We start from the raw sequence: 22373 nt of genomic DNA on the forward strand, positions 1-22373 counted from the left end.
TATACAAGTAGTGCAGCCAGCTACTGAATTTCTCATACAAATAGAGCCCTATTATCAGAAATCATGGCTTACAAAAAGTTGATAAAATGATAAAGCAAGAATTGCAAAAACAGAATGTGGTGGATGCACTATCACTGAAAGAATCCTCTATTAATCATGGATTTTATGACACTTCTCCATCATTACAACTTTCAAAGCCAAAATTTACAAGCCTTAGTCTTCCAAATTCAGCCAATTCATCACCTTTGTTCACTTCAAAGAGAAAACCAAAAGGTGAAGTTGTAGAATCTCCAAATCAAGCTAGTAACTTGACACTCAAGCTACTACAAGAAATCGACTTACGAAAAAGTAAGTCATGTGGAGAAGGAAGAGCAAGTTTATCACCTTTTGATGAATTTGATAGATGGTTGATTAAAACAAGTGTAGTGGAACATGATAACGAGCATCATGTTCATGAAAGCTTCTCAAAAACCGAGGCTATCGAAGAAATTCATGTGAGTGATAATGAGCTTGAAACAAATGTGGACGAAGGGTTCACATGCAGTGCTCTTTGCATGTATTTACCGGGATTTGGTAAAGCAAAATCGGTTAAACCTAAAAAATTAGTATCAGAAATGGAAGGTTCAATATCTAGGACAGTTTCTTTGGAAAAATTTGAATGTGGTTCTTGGGCTTCTTCAACCCTATTCAATGAGATTGAAAGAGATCATGCAAGTTCTTATTTTGATCTACCATTGGAATTGATTAGAGGAAGTAGTGTTAAGGATGTACATGCGCCAATTACATCAGCTTTTGTTTTCGAGACAGACCTTAAAGGGGTTCTCAAGAATGGTTCTTCTAGAACAAATGCTAGAAAATTAGATATATCACCTCATCATGTTAGGTTTTCTATGTCTTCTTCTATATCTCATTACCCTCCTTCTCCGGCATTTTGCAATACTCCTAATTTAACAAGCGCGAAAGACGATTTTAATGCCTTCTTGGAAGCACAAAGTACTTGAGGAAATGGGAGGAGTTTTCTTTTATTAGGTCTTATGGTTCTCGCAGTTGCTGCCCCATGCAGTAACCGCGGCGGATTCAAATTCGGTACTTGAGGTTAAGCGTGATTGAATCATTTCAATGGAGAGTAAAGTTACCAAAAATTTTCACATCATCATTTGTATGTTGTTCTACCACTTTTTAACATGATTGTTTAGCATATGCTACATTTTTCACTTATTAATTTGCAATGGAAAGACAAAAGGGTGATTTTGTCTAGTAATTTTAATAAAATAGACATTTAGTGAAAATAAGTTGAAATTTCAAATATTTGATAAGATTTGATATTTGATAAGAAGTTGAAATCTCAATTGGTATCGATGTCTTAGAAATTGTCATATAATTTAGTGAAAGATAAGAATTCAGTTTTGTCCGGTTTCTTATCTCTCAATTTGTTCAATCCAAGAGAACTGAACAATTAAAGTTATCATGTACAATCTCTTATTTACCATAAACAATGACACAATATACACACTAATATGTGACAACATCCATGGTAATTAATATTGCAATAGTGCACGAACATTTTTACATAATAATTTATTCACATGCTTCTACTTAATTAAGAGGTAGCGCCTATTTTGACTCAAATTATTCTTTCATTGCAACTTGGAAGTTGGAAGATACCTAATTGTTAGGTAGATAGATACAAATACTTTCAAAGAAAAAGAAGAAGATGAATACAAAACAAATATAAAAAAAAAATATATATATATATACATATAGAATAGCATACCCAGCTACCTCACTAATCAAGGTTGAAAATAAAAGGAGAGATTAATCAATCAACATTGCCAATCAATGTCATTCTGTTTCTCTTAACCAACGCTTATAATGATGAGACAGTCTATCAGTTTTGGAATTTTCCCTAAACAATCTTGTTAGAGTTTTTTTTTTTTTTTATAATCAAAATTGTATTAATAAGGAATATAAGGAGTACTCAAATTCTTACGATATAATGAAAATCCCTTAAATACTAAAATTACATATTAAGGGATTAACACACCAATCGAAATACAAGTGCAAGAGCTACCCGAACGGCCTATGAACCAGAGCCAAGAAATGAGTTTAATTTGATCTGTCAACGAAGTCAAATCAACTATTTATTTTCTATGATATATGTCATTTATATTAATGATGTAAAATTATATATTTTTTTATTAACTCTCTGATCTTCACGAAAAAAGGTCATAGTAATTCAGAATTCGACCGAAAAATAATTAAAATCCGATTAAAAGTTATTCCTACAAAAATCGAACTCAAAATTTTCAGATTCCTCCTAACAAATGATGTAGAATTCTATGATGTGTTATGATGAACATATATGGAGGTTAATGAGCATCTAATTATCCACACAAAAATTGAGCATCTAATAATGAATTTTGTCATCATTGATTAATTATTTCCATGTCCCTTTGTGGCATTGTTTTGCTTATGATTTGGATATATGGAATTTTTTATGCCCCGTGATATGATGTCCAGAAGAAGACTAGAAAGAGGAAAATACTCCCTCCGTCCCAAAATATAAGAGTTAGTTTTGACTAATGCACGTATGCCAACGCGCAATTTTGATCGTAAATATTTTTAGTTCTCTATTAGTAAAAATTATAAAATGTTGATATTTTGAAAATACTCATCAAAACGAATCAAACAAGATGTTATATGCTAATATTTATATCTATATATTATTAAAAAAATATGGTCAAAGCAAGAAAAATAAATAGTGTCATTTAGTCAAATTAGTTCTTAATTATAAAATGGAACGGAGGGAGTAACAAAATAGAATAACATTAATTAATACATATTATTAGGAAGGCAAGAACCACAGAAACTTTGGAGGTTTTGGGATTTACCCACTTCAACGTTGCCAGCTATACATATATGAGTTGCTAATACAACTTATTAGTATTACTTAATCATGGTGGTCCATGAGTACTTTGTCCCCTTTCCATTGCAATTTTGTATATAGATGATAACAACTACCAATCTAATTAACTCAAAATTTATTTTGTAATGTATTGCATATTTTCAAGAATTCATTATTTTTCTTCTGGTATTTCATATATATATATATAAGTACTTTAGCTCAGTTGATACGAGCATCGTATTATATATACAAGGGGCGAGGTTTGAACTCCAAAAACCCCCATATTCATTTTAATGGTAGAATTTCTAGTCACTAAAAAACTTGATCATATTGTTTTAACATATAGATTGTTTGGTTCATTTCTCCTTACCGTACGAAATCTATAGGAGATTTTCTCCGCTGACTGTTTTAAAATTTTATTTTTCTGGAGAAGGATTCTCTCTGGTAGTTGAGACAATCCAATGTAATCTATGCTCTCTATTTTATATTTAATTACATGTACTAAATAAAAAAGAAAAAGTGTGGATGAAATTTTACTCCAAAAATATGTCACCGGAGAGAATCTCCATCCATAGTTTCTCTTTTCTTTTCTTTATAACTTTGTAACAAAAAATATATATGTTGTTTTACTTGAGCTAATATCATATTTAAGATATTGTTATATATTAAGTATAAGTACTTGAACTTATATGTATTAAAAAAAAAGTTTAAGCACTTGAACAAAAATCTAAATTTTAGATTTTCTCGTTGTGAAATTAAAGAGGAGTAGACAAGTTTCTACTAGTAGTATTTAGAATTCATGTCTATTCAACTACATTGCGCCAATTGTCACATATATACATATAAAATAACTAGAACATCGACCCGTGCGGTGCACGGGTCTGATTAGCTGTAAGATATATAATGATTAAATAAAATATGATAATTCCAATAATGTAAGATATATGAAAAAAGTTGAGTAACATTAAACGATAGTTCAACAATAATTTTGGATAAATATTCATACAAAGAAAATTATGTTATTTTACATAAGACTTCCTTATAGATCACATTCGAAGTCTTAGTCGTATCTTCACCGTCATCATCGATGATCAATATTTTTAATCCATTTCTAGAAGTAACTCTTGAAATTGCAACATACAACTGACCATGTGAAAACACCGGCGACGGAAGATATATCCCAACATGCTTTAAAGATTGTCCCCGACTCTTATTAATAGTCAACACAAAAGAAATCATTATAGGAAATTGTCTCCGTTGAAATTTAAAAGGAATTCTCACGTCAGAAGGTGTCAGAGAAAATCTAGGTATGAAAACCTGATCACCAATATTACTTCCTGAAATAATTTTTTCTTTGAGAGCACGTTTTCCCAATCTCGTGATAATAAGTCTTGTTCAATTGCATAATCCTAATTTTTTATTCAAATTCCTTAATAGCATAACTGGAACTTCAACTTTAAGTCTCAACTTGTGATTTGGAAGTCCCGACGTAGAAATCGTGTTCAAAAATTCGGGAGTATGAACATCATCCACTGTTTGACCGTCTACATTTTGTGTGAGTGGAGTATCATAACTCAAATATGTTTTTTCTTCTCCAGGAATTAAATCCAACATATAATCATTTATTGTGTCGACTATTGAATTTTTAGGAGGTAGTATAGCTCTATTTTGGAAATAAGTTATATCGTTCATGTTTTGTAAAAGTTGGGGATAAGTGATTTCAACGATAGAAGCAAGATGATCACCTGAATTTGGAATCAATAAATCTGATGGAATGTCAAGTTCTAAATCATCGTCGTTGTCATCTCCAATTTCTCCATCGGCAACACCCAAAACCCATTCAGAAAACAAATCTTCTTTGTTCAACGTCTGCACTCGAAGCACCACCGAGAAGCCTTATGTTTTTACTTAATGTTAAAACTTCACAAAAATTCCAAAGAACCGAAGAATTAATAGTAGCATGAACAACTTCTGGTCTTGTACCTTTGGGTATTACTGGTTGAATTTGTTTAAAATCTCTGCCAAAAACAACAACTTTTCCACCGAAGGGAATGTGTTTATTTTTTTCATCAACTGATGTGATCCTAAAATTCTATCCCTTAACAAGAAGAATTATTTCGGTCATGGAATAAAAAGAACCAAAGTTGAAGATTATCATCCAAGCATGTGATAGTAGAAAATAAAGAGCTCTTCCACTAAGCAAATGAAAGTGGTGCACCAAGCAATAAAAGAGCACCACTATCTCTTCTTTTATTTTTGCATTTTCCTTGTAATAATTCAGCCCCATTATCATGATAGTTAGTGGCTGAAATCCTTTTGCTTTCTTAGGAGTTACTTTTTGCTTATTACATCATCATAAGTCTTTCCTATATAAAGGAGGCATGTAACTTTTGCCAAAGGAATGAATTTTGTTAACTTTTTACACTTTGTGTAATTGAGAGTATTTGCTCTTAGGTTCTGGATTGGACCAAAACTGATCATAAAAAGGAATCATTTTCTTGTGGTGATCTTCATCCATAGGCTTATCATTCTCTCTTGGATTAGAAAGAGTGTGGCGCCCCTTCTACTTTATTCCATTTCTCCTCTTTTCTTTACTTTGTTTCAATTTCGTTCTTACATGTGTTTGTGTCAAACTCTATCATTTTCTTGTTTTTAAATCAAGCACCTATCTTTCAAGCAGTTTATTTCCTAGTGAATCACAAGAATTCAAAAGTCCAAAGTTCATAGAGCTATTTCATGAATTTTTGAAGATTATGCATACTTTTCAACAATTGGTGCATATCATCAACAGACTTGAGAATATCTTTTAAAGTTCAATCAACAGCTTCGAAACAGTGTTTGTGCATCATTGGTGCTTCATCCCATATAATGAACTTTGCTTTTTGTATTAATAGCGCCAAAGGGCTTTTATGAACTATGGTACATGTTGAAAACTCGTCAACATTTAGAGGAATACAAAACCTTGAATGTGTTGTTCTACCACCAGGTATGAGCAATGCAGCGATCCCACTTGAGGCAACTGTTAAAACTATCTCATCTTTTGAGCGTAATGCGGCTGACATGGCCCTCCAAATAAATGTCTTCCCTGTACCGCCATAACCATAAAGAAAAAACACACCACATTGCTCTGAAGTCATAGTTGACATCAATCTAACATGTTCCTCAGCTAATGATTGTCTGTTATAATTCAATTCGTCGTGTATTAAACTATTTTGTATATCAGGAACTAATGATGTGTTTGCTTTAGGCATTGGAGGATAATCTTTTAAACTCTTCCCACAACTACGTAACATCATCTCAATATCTGCTAGTGCATATTGTATCAATTGATCATCGGTTAATATTATATCTCCAATGTTAAAATCAAAATAATGAGTATGAATTTATAACTGCACGAAATCTATCCTTTAAAATTATACCAAATTGTCCTCTTCCGCTATATACCAATGTAATCCAAGCCCCGATACGGCTGATATTGTAAAAATCTTTTAAAGCATACCAGCCATGCGTTAAATAAATGTTATTGTTAATTTTTTCGACTAATACCAAAGTTGCGAAACGATAAATTTCGTGTCGAAAATCAGCAGAAAACATCTTCGGAAGCATCACTACACCCTATAAAATCAATGAACAATAGAAATGTTATGAAAAAAGAAATTTGAGTTTTTTCCATTTAACAATGTTTTATGAAATGATGAATATTGCATATTATTTATTCCTTGTTAAGTATCAATCTAAATTTAAGTATAATAGAAATCACTCACTAAATGCAAAATTGTGTCGTGTGTGAAAATCCTAATATCAATACTCAGTATCATAATTTTAATAGAAATAACATATATAAAATAAAATTAAATATAAATAATTGAGAATTTTGGTGTAAAAAACAATCTATTAAAAAATTTGGAACTATACTAACTTCGGTTACGCAAAACTCAACGCAGTAGGTCCGATATCTAATTTGCAATTCATTAACCAACTTCTCCCGATCAGATAAAGGATTGGGATTCAAATGACCTGTTTAAATATATATATATATATATAAAAAGTTAGCATAAAGTTTTAAAACAATATCGATTTCAGGAATAAAGATAATAAATCACAAAACAGAATGAAAGTTTATACACACCTCTGAGTAAATTAAGTCGAATTGTGGTGAAATTGTTAACATGAGACATTGAAATGTGAAAGATGTTTTTTTTTAATAGATTTTAATATTGTTGAAGGTGTTATAGTATGAGAATATATATATATATATATATATATATATATATATATATATATATATATATATAACTTTTCAAATCACACGTGATAATAACTTTCCAAAACTCACATGATAACTATTCTCTAAATTTATGATTCGGTAGAAAAAAAATTATTGATCAGGAAAGACGTAAAAATATTTCGTGACGAATAATATAGTCAACAATAATTTTGATATGATATACTTTTAAAATTGATGATGCTTATCAATTATTTCACATAATTTTAATTACAATTGGTATACTTGTCATGGTGGTTGGAAATATTGCCTTGTATTGAAGGGTTGTGGGTTTGAATCTTAATCAAGACAAAATTGTATTATTTTTTAATAAAAATTGCAAGATAAAATGGAGGAAAAACAAATCAGGGTTTATGATTTGCTTGTGTATACAAGCTTATAATATAAAAGATTCTTGCATATATGACACATGTTAAGGTAGTAAAAATAGAAATTATGCCTTAGAATTTGTGCATTTTAACTTTTCAAGCATTATATGTCTTGTATCATTAAATGTTAAATTTCTATATTAAGATACTTTATCATGTGCCCTATATGCACATGTTAACAAGACCCCTCCCTATGTACCACAATGTAAGTCATTTTGGGCAAAATACACAAATTAAGAAATGTAATTAATATTGTATGGAAAAAAGAAATTATAAGTTAGTTTACAAAATTGTCCTTCATAATGGTAGAGGAAAGATAAATTGAAGAATTTAAAGAAGATAAAGTAATAAATAGTTAAAAATATAATTAAAAAAACTAGCATTAAATACTTCATTAGTAATGTAAAGTGCCTTATAATTTGGTACAAATTTTTTTCTTAAAATGATTTACAATTTGAAAAGGTGGGAGTAATTTTTACGGGTTTAATGAACTCGGAAGAAGACTCATGTCAACAAAACTTTTAAAGTGATTGTCGTTGTTGGAAATAATGTGGTCTATGACAATGTTTGAAAATTGCTTAAAGTTCTCATAGTGAATGAAGTGGCCATCTTTAATTAGACAATGACTTGATCAATATTAATTGATTCAATAAAATAAGTGCAAACACGTATAAAATAATTTTATCATTAATATTAATCATTTTTGTCCGAATTAACATCGATTAAGTTACCGTCTCAATTGAGTCAAAAAAAAGTTACTGTCTCAATTGTAAAGATAGATAATATCATAAACTTTTCTATTTACAAAAATCATAAAGAGAGATATCTGACATCGTTAATCTAAGCTAGAATTTGAGAGGTCTATACTCAATCACAAAAACTAGTTTGAGAGTTGAAAATATATAGACGTTTTGATTTTGATCATTATAGCTTAGAAAGCAAGTGTTTGCTTCGTCGGTGGGTTGTCCACAAACACACATATCATTTGTAAAATATGAAAGAATAAAACAAAGTATATGCTCCCATGCAAAAAATATATATGTACCGTAGCGTAGAATTTTATTAATGTCTCATGTTCGTGGTTGAGAATGATTATAGTGATGTCTCATGTTCGTTTACTTCCATGTATACTATGTTCGATTGGGACTGGCTTAAAAGATCTAAAGTAAAAAACTTAGAATACCTATGCTTGGATTGGATGGAGGATTTTGAAAGAGATGAAATGAGAACGCTTACTTTTAATTAGTCCGACTTTGTGAAATGACTTGTAAGGTGAGACTTCTTAACACACCCCCTCGCGTCCGGCGCTATTAGGTTTGGTACGCGGATATAAATGGTAGGTGGCCCGATATCGGGTGGCCCAACGGATCTTGGAGAGACTCTGATACCATGTTAAATATGCTCGGATCTCATCCCCAAAAGCTAGCTCAAAGGGTGAGGTTGTCCTCACATATTTATACACTTCACATCTCGGGAACCTAAGCAATGTGGGACTTCAAACAAACTCCAACAACACACAACTTCACATTCAACACCCACCCTCACGCCTAGCGTAGTCCTGGGTAAAATGCCCACATTGCAATTTTTAACCCTGCTCTGATACCATCTTAGAATTGAGTATTGGGCCTAACTCATCCTTACAAAACCGGCTTGTAAGGTGAGGATTGCCTCTAGTTTATAAACACTTAGTCAGACTATCTTTCAACCGATGTGAGACTTCTTAACAGAGAACGCTTACTTTTAATTAGGGTCCGTTTAGTTGAAAGAAAAGAAATAGAAAGGAAGAAAAACACGGGAAACTGAGAAATGAACTTAAATTAAATTTTAGTTCAAATTTATTCTTCAATTTTTCGTATTTTCCTTTCATCCCACTATCTTTCCTTTCAAGTAAATGAACTATTAATAATACGGAAAATGCAGTTTGTGATTGTAATCTTCCTTTGATTGTTTATTAGCTATGTCGGTACATAGTTGATCGCACTGAAATACCAACTCTACTTTGAAAATTAATTTTATGTCACCACAAAAGCTTATAGTATAATTCAGTTTGAGAGTAAATTAATTTTATGTCGGTGATATATACACATTATAATTGTCGGCAAATCCATATAAAAAGCCAACACTCTTCTTCATATCTATATATATAATTCCTAAATAGTTCTCCTAACCCTAATCCATTTAGACCAATTAAATTGTTTTATTTAGACACATCATCTATTTAAATCCAATTAAATCACTTTACAATGACACATCATTTCTACTTATATTATTATTATTATTATTATTATTATTATTATTATTATTATTATTATTATTATTATTATTATTATTATTGTCATCTCTATACTTTTCATATTCTACATTTATAGACTTATGACTTTTTAATATACACTCACTCAAGCTTTTACTTAGCCTTTACTTTTTTTGACGAATATAATAACTTTTGCTTACTATATTATAATAAGGAGAGAATACAAAAATACACACTAATTAACTTTGTAACTCTCGGTAATATTTTTTCATCTCTTAAGTCACAATTCAATTTTCATCCCTTGGACTCTTCTACCAATATTTTAATATATAGGTTACAATTGTTTTAATTTGTATCTTATTCATATTTTCCTAACTAACCATTACGAATGTTAGAAACAAATATTTTCATCCCCTGATGCTCAATCATGTGCTTAACAATATTACCATTTGTTTTTTCGGTTGAATGTGAGAATAGATTTTTTCATATCTTATATGTGCAATTTCTCTTTCCATTATCTTGCCTCTTCATCTTTTGTGCATTAGGTATAAATACTTATGTTATTTTCTAAAACCATGATTTGTTGTAGGTATTTTATTTTTTGCAAAAATTAACTTTTTGCATAACAAATAAAATTAAGAGAATTTGACATTTTTTGTTTGTTGCAGATCATACATTCAACTTGCTGTTGCACATCCATTTATAGGTTTAGTTAAGTGCTACTGTATATGTGTATTCATATTCTATTATGATACAAATTAAATAATATATACTTTATTTTTAATTGAATTATGTAATAGTTGTTTTACTTTCCTTTCCTTTACTTTTTTATTTATTCATTTTTTTTATTGATATACTTATTTTTATAATTTTTGATTTTAGGCTTTGGGTCATCATCTCTTACTCAAAAGAACTGAACCGTGAGGTTGATGCTCTTCACATATGTCCTTTTGAAATATTTTTAAAAGGTATGTACCCTTTAATTTTATTTGTTTTATTTGAGTTTTTCTAATTCTGTCACTATTTATATGCCAATTGTATGACTTAGATTTTGCCACATCTCTTTTCATTCAATCTTTTGTGTGTTTTGAAATAGATTTATATGTTGTGCGGAGATATATCCTATTACTCCTGTATATATAAATTTTAGATAGTTATTCTGTTACTCATGTAAAGTAAACCATAATCCTTAAACCAATAATATTTCTTCATTTAACCACTCACTTACAATGTCACATCACTTCTCCTTAGAAAATAAATCTTTTGAGTCTCGGATTCTCTATTTTAAAATAATATTTAATGTTTCAGTTTTATATAATTGTAAAATAAAAACAATGGCATCACACCCGTGCATCGCACGGGTAAGGGTCTAGTTAATACATAAATTATTGATTCTTGAATTGTAAAAATAACAGACCTGGATTTCCTACAGTTGAAAAACCACACAGTTTAACACTGTAATGAATCTTTATCACTGATTTTTTATCAAACGGTTTTGATTAAATATACTCTAAAATAATCCTGACCATTCATTATGATCGGACGGTTCACACCGTAACTGCGTCAACGCAGTTACAGCAGGGAATCTTTTTCCAAAAATAACCATTATGTAAAGTAAAATAGAGTTACCAAAACTACATGATATATGTCCTGCAATGCAACCCAATTTGTTGCATGCTTTTAGAGAGAGCACTCATATCACCCACATGTTCCCTCTTTTGACTTTGCCTAAAGATATCACTTTCATCAATTACCTGTTCCTATACCAACAGCACAATATATATTTTCTCATTCTATTTTTTCTTACTTATGAAAAACCATGGGGGCCTACAACTAAAGAAACTAAAGAAAAGAGGATGCTTTCATCAAAATTTATTTAGGAATAAGGATCCAAAAATATTAAAGCTATAGGGGACAAAAATTTAATAATGTTATTATTAAAATAAAAAGAAAAAAATGTTAACATACATACTAGAACATGTTAAGAAGATCTTGACAAAAAAAAAACATGTTAAGAAGATAAATATAAAAACGTTTTTAAAATTTGTAGATTTAACTTTTTTTTTATTTATTATCTAATAGCTTAGTGGTTAAAAATTTCACCTTAAAAATAAATAAATGATATATCTGAAATTTGAATCCTGAATTCTGCATAATATATGTGATATTCCTACCAACTAGCTAAATTCGCCTATTATTAAATGTAAGATTTGCACATAGCAAAACACTTAAAAAAAGGAAAGTTGCACACAAACAAAGCAACACATCACATTGGCAAAGCAACCTTCCATATAATGATATAAAAGGTGGAGACCACACTGACAAATTATTGAAATCTTTATTCATTATTTTTACAAAATACAGCATATAAAAAAAAACAAAGAACCTCTAAAAAATTATTAAAAAATGAAACAAGATAATTTATTTATCAGTTTCTGTACTATATTAAAAGTAGAAAAAGAAGAAGAATATAATACATAGAAGAAAAAATAGAAAAGAAAGAACCTTTAAATGATTTTATATCCTATGAAAAGATAAATTAAATAACTTTAAATTTAAGACCCCTTAAAGGAAAAGGTAAAGAAAAAAAAAAGGAAAAAGAATTGAAGGTATCATTGTCTTGTTTTCTGCAATCTTGATCCAATCATCTTAAGCTCAAATTTCTTGATTACACCAGCAATGTCTCTTAATGTAGTATCTAACACATAAGGTGTTTTTTCATAGTTAACATTTGTTTTGTTCACTAGAATTTTGCATGTTTCTCTTCTTGCTGCTATGCTTCCATGGTAGTGAAAATATTTGATCCTTCCTTCAGTGTTATGAGTTGTTTTTCCAACTAAATTCTCTGACATGTGAATACCAGTTGCATATAAGTTTCTTGGTTGAACACAATATTTTCTATCTCTTCTAATTCCTGTAATTGCATCTTTGTATACAAGCTTTTCAAATCCCCATTTTCTGCATAATTCATAAGACACAATCACATATATATAGCTATGTTATTACATGAACTATATAATAATAATCTATGTGTCACTCACATTTCAAATTGAAAGACGTGTTAGGTGCCTAACATTGTTAAGAAGTCACACAACAGATATAAGTTGGCCTGAACGCGGATTTATAAGTAAGAGGCAATATTTATCTTATAAGTCGGTATTGTAGGGTTAAGGTAGGTCAACCCCTAATTCTAAGGTGGTATCATAGTCTCTAAAAAATCCAATGGGCTACCTACCATTTATATTCACGGTCCAAATCCAATATTGTTGGACGTAAGATGATGTGTTAAGATGTCCCGCATCAAATGTGAGTTGGCCTAAATATAAATTTATAAGAGACCGTCACACACAGTCACACAAAGACACCGATATATCAAAGACAGTTGCACATTCAACCACTCTCCTTGTGTGAGTGTCGTGTTCGATGTCTTTGTATGTGCTTCATGTTTAATAATACTTAGCAGCTTCAAAAGTAATAATATACCACTTTTTTAGTTCTGTAATTTATATTTGCTTTTCAATCATTCTTTATCAGAATCATATAACAATTTTGTGCAATAAAATGAAGACTGGGACAGCTAGATCTAACAACTGTATGTGACCAAATTAATTGTTATTGTTGTTACTATGAATATTAAAATACTCAAATTCAGTGCATACCTACCTAAAAATACAAAGCTGTCATAATCAAAGCTCACTTGTGGACAAAAGCACTATTATGGGTTTTAATCAAAAGATAGATGAAAAATGACTAAAAATAAACATAAGGAGAATCTAATAAATTCTCACCATTTTTTGAAATTACTGGAATTCACATGATTTTGAACATTGTGCAGCTATCTTATTGATGAAGACATTGATGGATGAATAAAGAATGGTTACTTTTTCAACAAATGTTGGAAGAATCTTGAACAGGTTGGACCATATTACTATTTTATACAGTTATTTACTGATTAGTTAATGTAAGATTAATTTTAGAAATAATCACATTAGAACTAAGGTCAAACATGTCCCACTTCTACCTGTCCTTGTATATTGTGTAAAACAAAATTAATATCATAGGAATGGGCTAATAATTCCAAATTCATGTACACCACAACAATACAATTGTTTGTCCTGTCTCTATACAAGGTAAAAATAACAGTATCCAGACCCATCATCCATAGTAATCTATGATGCATCGATACACTTTACACATATTAATACGATGATACTACTATTAAGAAGTTTTACATTGGATGTGAGTTAATTTGAATATGAGTTCATATGTAAGAGGTAATTCTCATCTTACAAACTGATTTTATAGGGTTGAATTAGACTCGACTCTCAATTTTAAGATGGTAACAGAGCTTCTCTAAGATCCGTTGGGGCACCCGCTATCGAGTCACCCACAATTTATATTCACACACCAAGCCCAATAGTGTTGGACGTGAGGAGGTGTGTTAAAAGTCTCGCATCAGATGTGAGTTGGCCTAAATATGAGAGACAATTCTCACTTTATAAGCCGATTTTATAGGATTGAATCAACTCATCTCTCAATTCTAAGAGATACGAGTAATAACATGAGAAAATAGAATAACCGGATGTATCATGTGTCATGTGTGTTATTGTCGGACATTGATATGTGTCGAACACTTGACACACTTTTAGTGTAGTGAGATTAACAAAATAACAGTTAGTCGCACTGATTTTGACAGACTCGTTATTTTAAGAATCAAATTAGCAAATGAGAAACATGAACTAGAAATTATGCAGATTGAAGCAATTTAGGCAAAAACAAAAAGAGAAGAATATTTCTAAATAAAGGAATGAAAAATTGTACCTGTAAGTTTTGCCATAATCATCAGAGAGACAAACCTTAACACTCATTGCCATCTGTTCAATTGTAAACTGATTGTATTCAGAAAGAGAATCAAGAACAGTTCTAATAGTACTCTTTGGAGGAACATAAATATACTCATCAACATCAAAAAAGAACATCCACTTAGCCATAAATTTATATCTATGCAAACAATCATTCACAACAATGAATTGATTATGATAATAACCATCAAATCTTTCTTGCTCTCTAATATCATTCAATGTAACATAACCAAGTTCAATCCAAGGTTTCAAAACTTCAAACACTTCTTCATGAACACCACCAGCATCATGTAAAACAAAATGTGATTTTGGCCCAAATAATCTCACATGATAAGCTATCCATTCTCTCACTCTTTGTGGATTCAAATTCCCAAACAAAGATGATCCACAGTAAAAAAATTCATACTTTGGCTTTGAATCAAAAAGGGTCAAATCCAAAACCTTAGGTTGTTCAACAAGAACTTCCATTTTATCAGTAATATTGTAGTTTGTGTCACCGCCGCCTGATGTCGAAGCATAAAGGTTCAACTTTCCGCCATTGTTGTTAACATTGATTGTTTCATTGAAAGTACAATTAACAACAACCGCGGTATAAACACGGCCATAGCCCCAATCAGGAAGAATCTTATAACCAATGGTAGTGATTTTTTCAATAGAAGAATTTGTGTTTGTTCTTATGTTAGGAATCCACTCACATTGATATGTAGGATTTCCATAAACATGAAGAGGCTTTGAAGAAAGACCAATGATAGCAAAAGTGTTGAGTCCACCTCTATAAGCACTCATTGTGATGAAGTTATATGCTGCTGAACCATAAGGGTGGAAGAAACGTTTGATGATATTGGTGTTATTGTTGTTAAGAATGAGTTTTTCATGAAGAATGGTAGAGGGTGGTGATGGTGGTGGTGGTGGTGGTGGTGGTGGTGGTGATGGTGTTGGTGGGGTTTGAGAGATTCTTGAGATGCAGAATCTGAGATCAGAAGCTGAGATAGTGAAAGAAGAAGAAGGAATGAAGAGAAGGAGAGTAGCAATGATGCAGAGAAAGAGAAGAGATGTGAGAAGTTTGTGTTCTGAAGCATTGTTTCTTAGTGAAGAAAGAAAGAGTTTTTTCTCTTTGTCTTTGAAGGCCATTTTGAGGTTACTAGAGAGAGTGATGAGTTTGTTGTTGTTTGTGGCAGAGGTGAGTGTTGTGTTATATTAGGACAGTTTTTTGATTGATGATGTAATGTTTTGTTTAGAAGCAAATAAGATTCGGTTTTGGAGAACCAGCCATTTTCTCTCATTGGTTATTGGAAGATGGGAAATGTTACATAATAAAATATGTATTAACAACCGTTGTAAAATCATGATCAAGTATTTTTATTTGTTTATCATTTAATCTGGTTCTGGAGTCAGTTCGGATATAAAGTGGTTTCAACTCCTCTGAATTACAGTTGCGGAAGATCAAATTGTCATCTTTCCTATTAAGTTCAACATCATTTACCACTGGACTAACTAATTATCGTTTAATGATAAAGTATACTTTGTCTAAAGTATAGTTAGTTTAACGGGTAATAAAGTGATAAGGAATTTTGTTTTCATGATTGATTTGGTTGAAAGATTAATGTATGTTTACTTTCACCAACTAGTTAATGAGAGAAATAAATAGGATTTTTTGTGATGTAGCATAGTTCATAAATTTAGAAAATATGATTAGAAAGAGTTGAATACGGTAATAAAAGGAGCTATAGTTGAATATCAAATTGGGTTGGAACTAATTAATACTATCTAATGGATGTTTTATTGGAGTGTCCGATGGTAATTCAAATTTTCAATTAGGTTTTACCAGTGTTGTTTGGAGTTTTTAAAGGTTATGTTCAAAATATAAAAGTGATCGCTTGATATAAAAAAATCTTCAATTTAAATTGCAAATAAGATAACAAAAATAATTATTTTTATAAATAAAAATATTCATAGTCAAATAATAACAACAAAATACCTTATAGTTACTTAACACGAATTATTCTTCTAACATTTTTTTAAGCAAATTCATCGATCAAGTATTTATATTGCATGTCCTCAATGAGATGATTCTCAATTGCTATCGAGGTTAAACCATTAAGTCTTTCTTGTGACATGGTAGACTGCAAGTAAGACTTCAACAACTTCAATTTTGAAAAATTTTCTTTCTATAGAGACAACTATCAAAGGAATAGTCAATAAAATTCTATATGCAATAATTGTATTAGGAAAGCAATCCATGTCTTTTATATTTTTAAATATATAATAGGTTCTATCTTTCCTCCCGGGAAATATATTTCTTAGTAACCTTAACTCCACACATAGTCTTTCCCATCAACATTAAATTGCTTATTATGTTTCAACGTCTCTTCTAAATGACTACAACAAGACTCCAAAGTTGCATCGTCCAACAATTGTAAATTTTGAGAACTAAACAAAAGAACACTTTGTTGAGATGTATCAAGTGTAAGTGAAGTCCCATTGGTTAGAAGAGTTGAGATTTGACACTTTACAAGTGAGATTTCCCATATAAACCTAATGGCTTAAGATTTTTGGTGAAGATGTGGTGTTAGAGTCATTTGTAAGGTTGATCAATGTCCAACGTGTCGATCTAATCTAGTGAGGCTCCCCCTCGCGGCCCATCAGTGGTATCAGAGCCCGGTTAGGGGAGCAATAAGCGAGTGGTGAAGGATCGTGGATGCAGAGAGACTCACACTTGAGGGGAGATGTTAAGATTTATCAAGTGCGATTGAAGTCCCGCTTTGGTTGGAAAAGTTGAGATTGGGCACTTTATAAGTGAGAGGACTTATAAACCTAATGCCTTAAAGTTTTGGGTAAAGATGTGGTGTTAGAGTCACTTGTAAGGTTGCTCAGTGCCCAATGTGCCGATCTAATCCAGTGAGGCTCCCCCATCGTGGTCCAACACACTCCCTGTCAGTAATTTGGAAATTGGAAACAGTGCATAAACATGACAAAGGTGAAAGCCAACCAACAATCCAATAACAACTCATCCCTTCAAACAAACAACACAACACCTCTAAAATAGTAAAATTGTAAATAATAAACTCATTTCCTTCACAAATTCATCCTCAAATTGTGATTTTTAGTTTCAAATTTTATAAATCCCAAATTGTAAAATTTTGATTTTTACCTTTGTTTCAACTTCAATGGAGTTACGAAGATTAAGTTTCTGAAAATAGGAGGAGGAGGAGGATGAGGAGGAGAAGGATAGCGCCGAAGATGGGTGGATGGTCAGCATGGTTGCTTGAAAATAGGAGAAGGATAGCGTCGGACATGACCCTCTCCGAGTTTTTGGAGGCTATGTGCAAATATTAAAGGTGACCCTTTTGTCAAAAAAAACTTATTTTTTTTTTTTTAAAAAAAAGATCATTCTCGATTTAAATTATAAATAACATAAAAAAATAATAATCCTTGTAACTAACATAAAAAACCATATTTGAATCAATAACAACAAAATGCCTTATAGTTATTTAAAACGACTCATTCTTCTAGTATTTTTTGAAGAAAATTCATCAATTTTATTTCTTTTGACAAACTGGGCCTAGTCAACTTTAAAAAAAAATTCTTTTTGACAAACTGGGCCTAGGCAGTTGGACTTGCACCCCCTTAATTATTAATACTACTTTTTTAGGCCTCCATTTTTTGAGGATATTTTCTCTCCCCACCCCCCACGTTTCTTTTATACCCCCCTTAAATCCCAGTTTGCCCTTCGAAAATGACCAAATTTTCGGTTAGCAAATTCGGGCTTTACGAATCGAAAAAATAAAAACTTCGGGTTTTAAAAACCACTCGCTTCCTCCTTTGAGTTTTACGAATCGAAGTATGTTTATATAGAAAGCAACCTCTCACATTCTTCATCACTTTCAATACTTCATCCCCACACTACCAAAAGAGATCCCAAAATCCAATCCGTTTTTCACTCAAATCGCTGCTTAAAATCAAGTTTGGAACGTTTGCTAAGGGTTGGAAGGCGATTTGAAGCACAATATTAAGGTAATCTTCCGTTTAATTTCTTTTATTTTCAACTGTCATATATGCTAGGTTGGTAGGTTTCTGACACAAATTCGTTCGATTTATAGAAATCGAAGGAATCCTTCGGTTAATACGAATCGAAATGACTGGAACTTTTGGTTTTGTGTTGGTTTAAACGTGTTTGCTTGCCAAGTCTAACCGAAGGATTCGTTCGGTTGATACTAACCGAAATTACTGGAACTTTAATTTTTGCACTGTCTTTACTTGCCTTGACTGTCTGTTTTGCTTGCATTGCATTGCATTGCCTTAGGTCTATCTGTTTTGCTTGCATTGCCTTAGCTGTTATGGATTATAGAATGTGCTACCAATTTTATATGTATTAAGTATTATATGTGGCTAATTATGTGTTTATCCCTCTTATATTATGTAGTTATGGCGGGCAAACGAGAGCTTGTGCTAGGTATCAATGCCCCGGGAATTGTTGAGGTTCCGCCTGATAAACCTCCATAGACCTGTTGCATATGAGATTGATACATCAGATCATTTTTACACTGAAATGGCAACCCCTGACCGAGATGAGTTGATTAGATGGGCTCGGGAGATTGCCTTAAAGCTAAAGTTTGCAATTGTAATTGGCAAATCCGACAACGGCAGCGATAAGAGGAAGCAATATTTCAGGTTGGATTGCGAGCGGGGAGGCCGGTACGTGTCAACAAATAAGAAGCTAAAATCTGATCAAACCGGCACGAGGAAATGCGGCTGTCCATTTCGACTCCGTGGTTATTGTCATGCCGATAAAACATGGCATTTGACCGTTGTAAATGGCAAACATAACCACGAGTTGGACAAGGCAGTTGAAGGCCATCTCATTGTCGGTCGTCTCAAACCGGAAGAAAGGCAATGTATGGAGGAAATGTCAAGGAATCTGGTTCCGCCTAAGAATATAATGTCAACATTGAAAGATAGGGATCCAAACAACAAGACAACGGCAAAGCAACTCTACAATTTAAGTCATCGATTAAAACTTAAAATGAGGGCATCAATGACTGAAATGCAACACCTCTCCAAAAGACTTGTCGAGACCGGGTATTTTTTCAAACATAGGACGGTTGTTGCAGACGGATCCGAACATGTTCAAGACATTTTCTTTGCACATCCTAAATCTATAAGTTTGTTCAATTCTTTTCCTACTGTGCTTTTGATGGATTCGACATACAAAAACAAACAAATACAAAATGCCGTTATTTGAGATTGTCGGATTCACATCAACTGGGAGATCTTTCAATGTTGGATTTGCTTGGCTTACCAATGAAAGAGAAGACAACTTCACTTAGGCTCTAGAGCAGTGTGTCAGTCTCTTAAGGAATGAGGATGTTAGACCGAAGGTGATTGTCACCGATAGGGATTTGGCTCTGATGAATGCAGTTTCCGAGGTATTTCCAACATCGGCTGCAATGGTTTGTCGTTTCCATGTAAAAAAGAACGTGAGCTCTAAGATGAAGGAAATTGTGAAAATCAAGAATGGAGAGAATGAGAAGCATACTGATGTGTGGGATCAAATCACCGATGCTTTTAATGATGTGTTAGAGTCGCCAACGGAAAAAGAATATGCTGACAATGTTATGGTGTTTAGGGAGCTTTGTGCGAGATGGCCAAAGTTTTTGCGTTATGTTGAAGAGACTGTCCTAGACACTGATAAAGAAAGGGTTGTCAATGCTTGGGTAGACCAACATATGCACATGGGGAATCACACCACGAATAGAGCTGAATCATGTCATGGTGTGTTGAAAGGTTACTTGAAGGACGGTAACGGTGACTTGGTGAAAGGATGGGAAGCGATAAATAAGATGTTGATAAGTCAGTTCACCGAAGTACAAGGTGAATTCGGTCGGAGTATGTCTGTTGCGGAACACAGATACGATGATGATCCTCTTTACGCATTCTTGTTTTATAAAATCTCAAGAAAGGCTATGGATCACATTTATGACGAAGCAAACAGGGTCGAAGAATGTGGTATGGATAGCAAAAAGTGTGGCTGTGTTATGAGAAGGACATACGGGTTGCCATGTGCATGCTTGATTGCGAAGAAGATCAAAAATAACAAACCTATCCGACTTGATGAGATTCACCCTCAATGGAAGAAACTGTGTTTCGAAGATGAGCCGGCACCGGGCGACGTGGCTGACGATTATGATTGCTTGGCTGAGTGGAAAGCAATTCAGGTTATTACACCTTCATAAATATAATGGTTACATTTCGTATACTTTTTTATTATGATTTTAATTTTACATTATGTGTATAATGTTACACTTTGTATACAATTAATTTTAATGAGTTTGATTTTTTTTCTTTCTTTGTAGGAACGATTAAAAACAGCCGATGTTAGCGTGAAGAATGATATTAGGAATCAACTTCGTCTCATTGCATATCCAGAAACCACCTCTGTGAAACCTCCGCTTCAAAAGGCCAAAACAAAAGGTGCTAGAAAGAAAAAATCAGTTCGTGTCACAAGATCCACGAGCAGGGATAAGTCTCGGTGGGAGCATGTTGATGATCATATTGCAGCTACACAGGCATCTCAGTCGAAACCAACAAAGTCAAAGCCGTCGACTTCACAAACAGTGCTTGAGGTGCCTAAAGAACTCGTCATCAGTACTTTGACTCCAGCACCTCCAGCGCCTCCTGAAATTCCTTTTATCAACCATATGCCGAAGTTCATGCACCCATTTATCGAAGATATTATTGACGTTGAAGGTGACGGTTATTGTGGATACCGTGTGGTAGCTTTGCACCAAAAAGGAAATCAACAAGATTATGAGTTGATCAGACTGAACATGGAGAGGGAGCTGAGATTGCATAAGGAATCATATGTGGAGTTGTTCGATACTGAGCGTTACAAGTATGTCACGGATGCACTTTTCCCACCACCGAGAAGGAGTAAACATGCTTTTGCAACCAAGGACAAATGGTTTACTTTTCCGGATATGGGTTACGTTGTGGCTACTCATTTTCAGAGGGTTGTTGTTCAACTATCAAATATGGAAAGGTGTGGAGCATCTAGAACTTGTTTCCCATTGCGTGGCAAACCTCCATCAGACACGTCAGACTTGGATTCCAAGATTATTTGCATCGGCGCGCTCGCTGACCACTTTGTGTTAGTGCGGTTGAAAGTAGGATGTCCGATACCTCCAACGACTCATCAGTGGAAAAACTCTTGTTCCGAAGAAGCTGCAGAATGGGAGCCCATGTTTTTGGATAGAATGCAAAAGTTTGGTGAGCTGTTGACCCTTGAAAGAGCAGGCGATGACTTAGTCACGATTGGAAAGGGTAGCAAAGACGATCCGTTGGAATTGTAGTAGATTTTAGTAGTTTCATTTTGAATTAGCTAAGCGCATTATTTTTTGAAATGGTAGCTAAGCGCACTATTTTTTGAAAGGGTAGCTAAGCGCATTATTTTGTGATGTATACCATGCCGATTATGCGTTGTAACATATTAACTTTGTATGCGCAATTTACTCATGAACCTTGGTTATGAAATGTGGTATTATTGTATATTGAACTTTGGTATTATTGTTATGAAATATGATTATGAAACTTTGGTTATGAAATGTTGTAACAAATTGTATTTAGCCTGATATAATTTTGGAAATGAATTGAAAGAAAAAACAGGTTTTGACCTCGACGATTTTGAGGTGGTTCTACAAGTGAT

At 32.6% G+C, this 22373-nt stretch overlaps 4 protein-coding genes and 1 pseudogene across 4 annotated transcripts; 3 read left to right on the plus strand and 2 right to left on the minus strand.

The window, feature by feature from the left end:
* The first annotated feature begins 86 nt into the window (after window positions 1–86).
* Window positions 87–1001, plus strand: LOC123922885. Its single transcript, XM_045975553.1, has one exon. The coding sequence runs from the start codon at window positions 87–89 to the stop codon at window positions 999–1001; it is 915 nt and encodes a 304-aa protein (XP_045831509.1).
* Window positions 1002–3949: 2948 nt separating this feature from the next.
* On the minus strand, window positions 3950–11415 carry LOC123922887 (annotated as a pseudogene).
* A 713-nt stretch (window positions 11416–12128) lies between these two features.
* LOC123924419 (galactan beta-1,4-galactosyltransferase GALS3-like) lies at window positions 12129–15901 on the minus strand. Its single transcript, XM_045977301.1, has 2 exons — window positions 14631–15901; window positions 12129–12767 (listed from the first exon to the last, which is right to left on the minus strand). The coding sequence occupies exons 1-2, from the start codon at window positions 15800–15802 to the stop codon at window positions 12422–12424; spliced, it is 1518 nt and encodes a 505-aa protein (XP_045833257.1). The 5' UTR covers window positions 15803–15901; the 3' UTR covers window positions 12129–12421.
* Window positions 15902–19130: 3229 nt separating this feature from the next.
* LOC123922888 lies at window positions 19131–19913 on the plus strand. Its single transcript, XM_045975554.1, has one exon. It carries the CDS (start codon window positions 19131–19133, stop codon window positions 19911–19913), a length of 783 nt encoding a protein of 260 aa, XP_045831510.1.
* On the plus strand, window positions 19888–22020 carry LOC123922889 (PKS-NRPS hybrid synthetase cheA-like). The gene is made up of 2 exons (XM_045975555.1): window positions 19888–20886; window positions 21025–22020. Exons 1-2 carry the CDS (start codon window positions 20080–20082, stop codon window positions 22018–22020), a joined length of 1803 nt encoding a protein of 600 aa, XP_045831511.1. The 5' UTR covers window positions 19888–20079.
* The last annotated feature ends 353 nt before the right edge of the window (window positions 22021–22373 follow it).

Source organism: Trifolium pratense, linkage group LG4 (genome assembly GCF_020283565.1).
Source record: "Trifolium pratense cultivar HEN17-A07 linkage group LG4, ARS_RC_1.1, whole genome shotgun sequence".
In the NCBI taxonomy this organism is placed as follows: domain Eukaryota; kingdom Viridiplantae; phylum Streptophyta; class Magnoliopsida; order Fabales; family Fabaceae; genus Trifolium; species Trifolium pratense.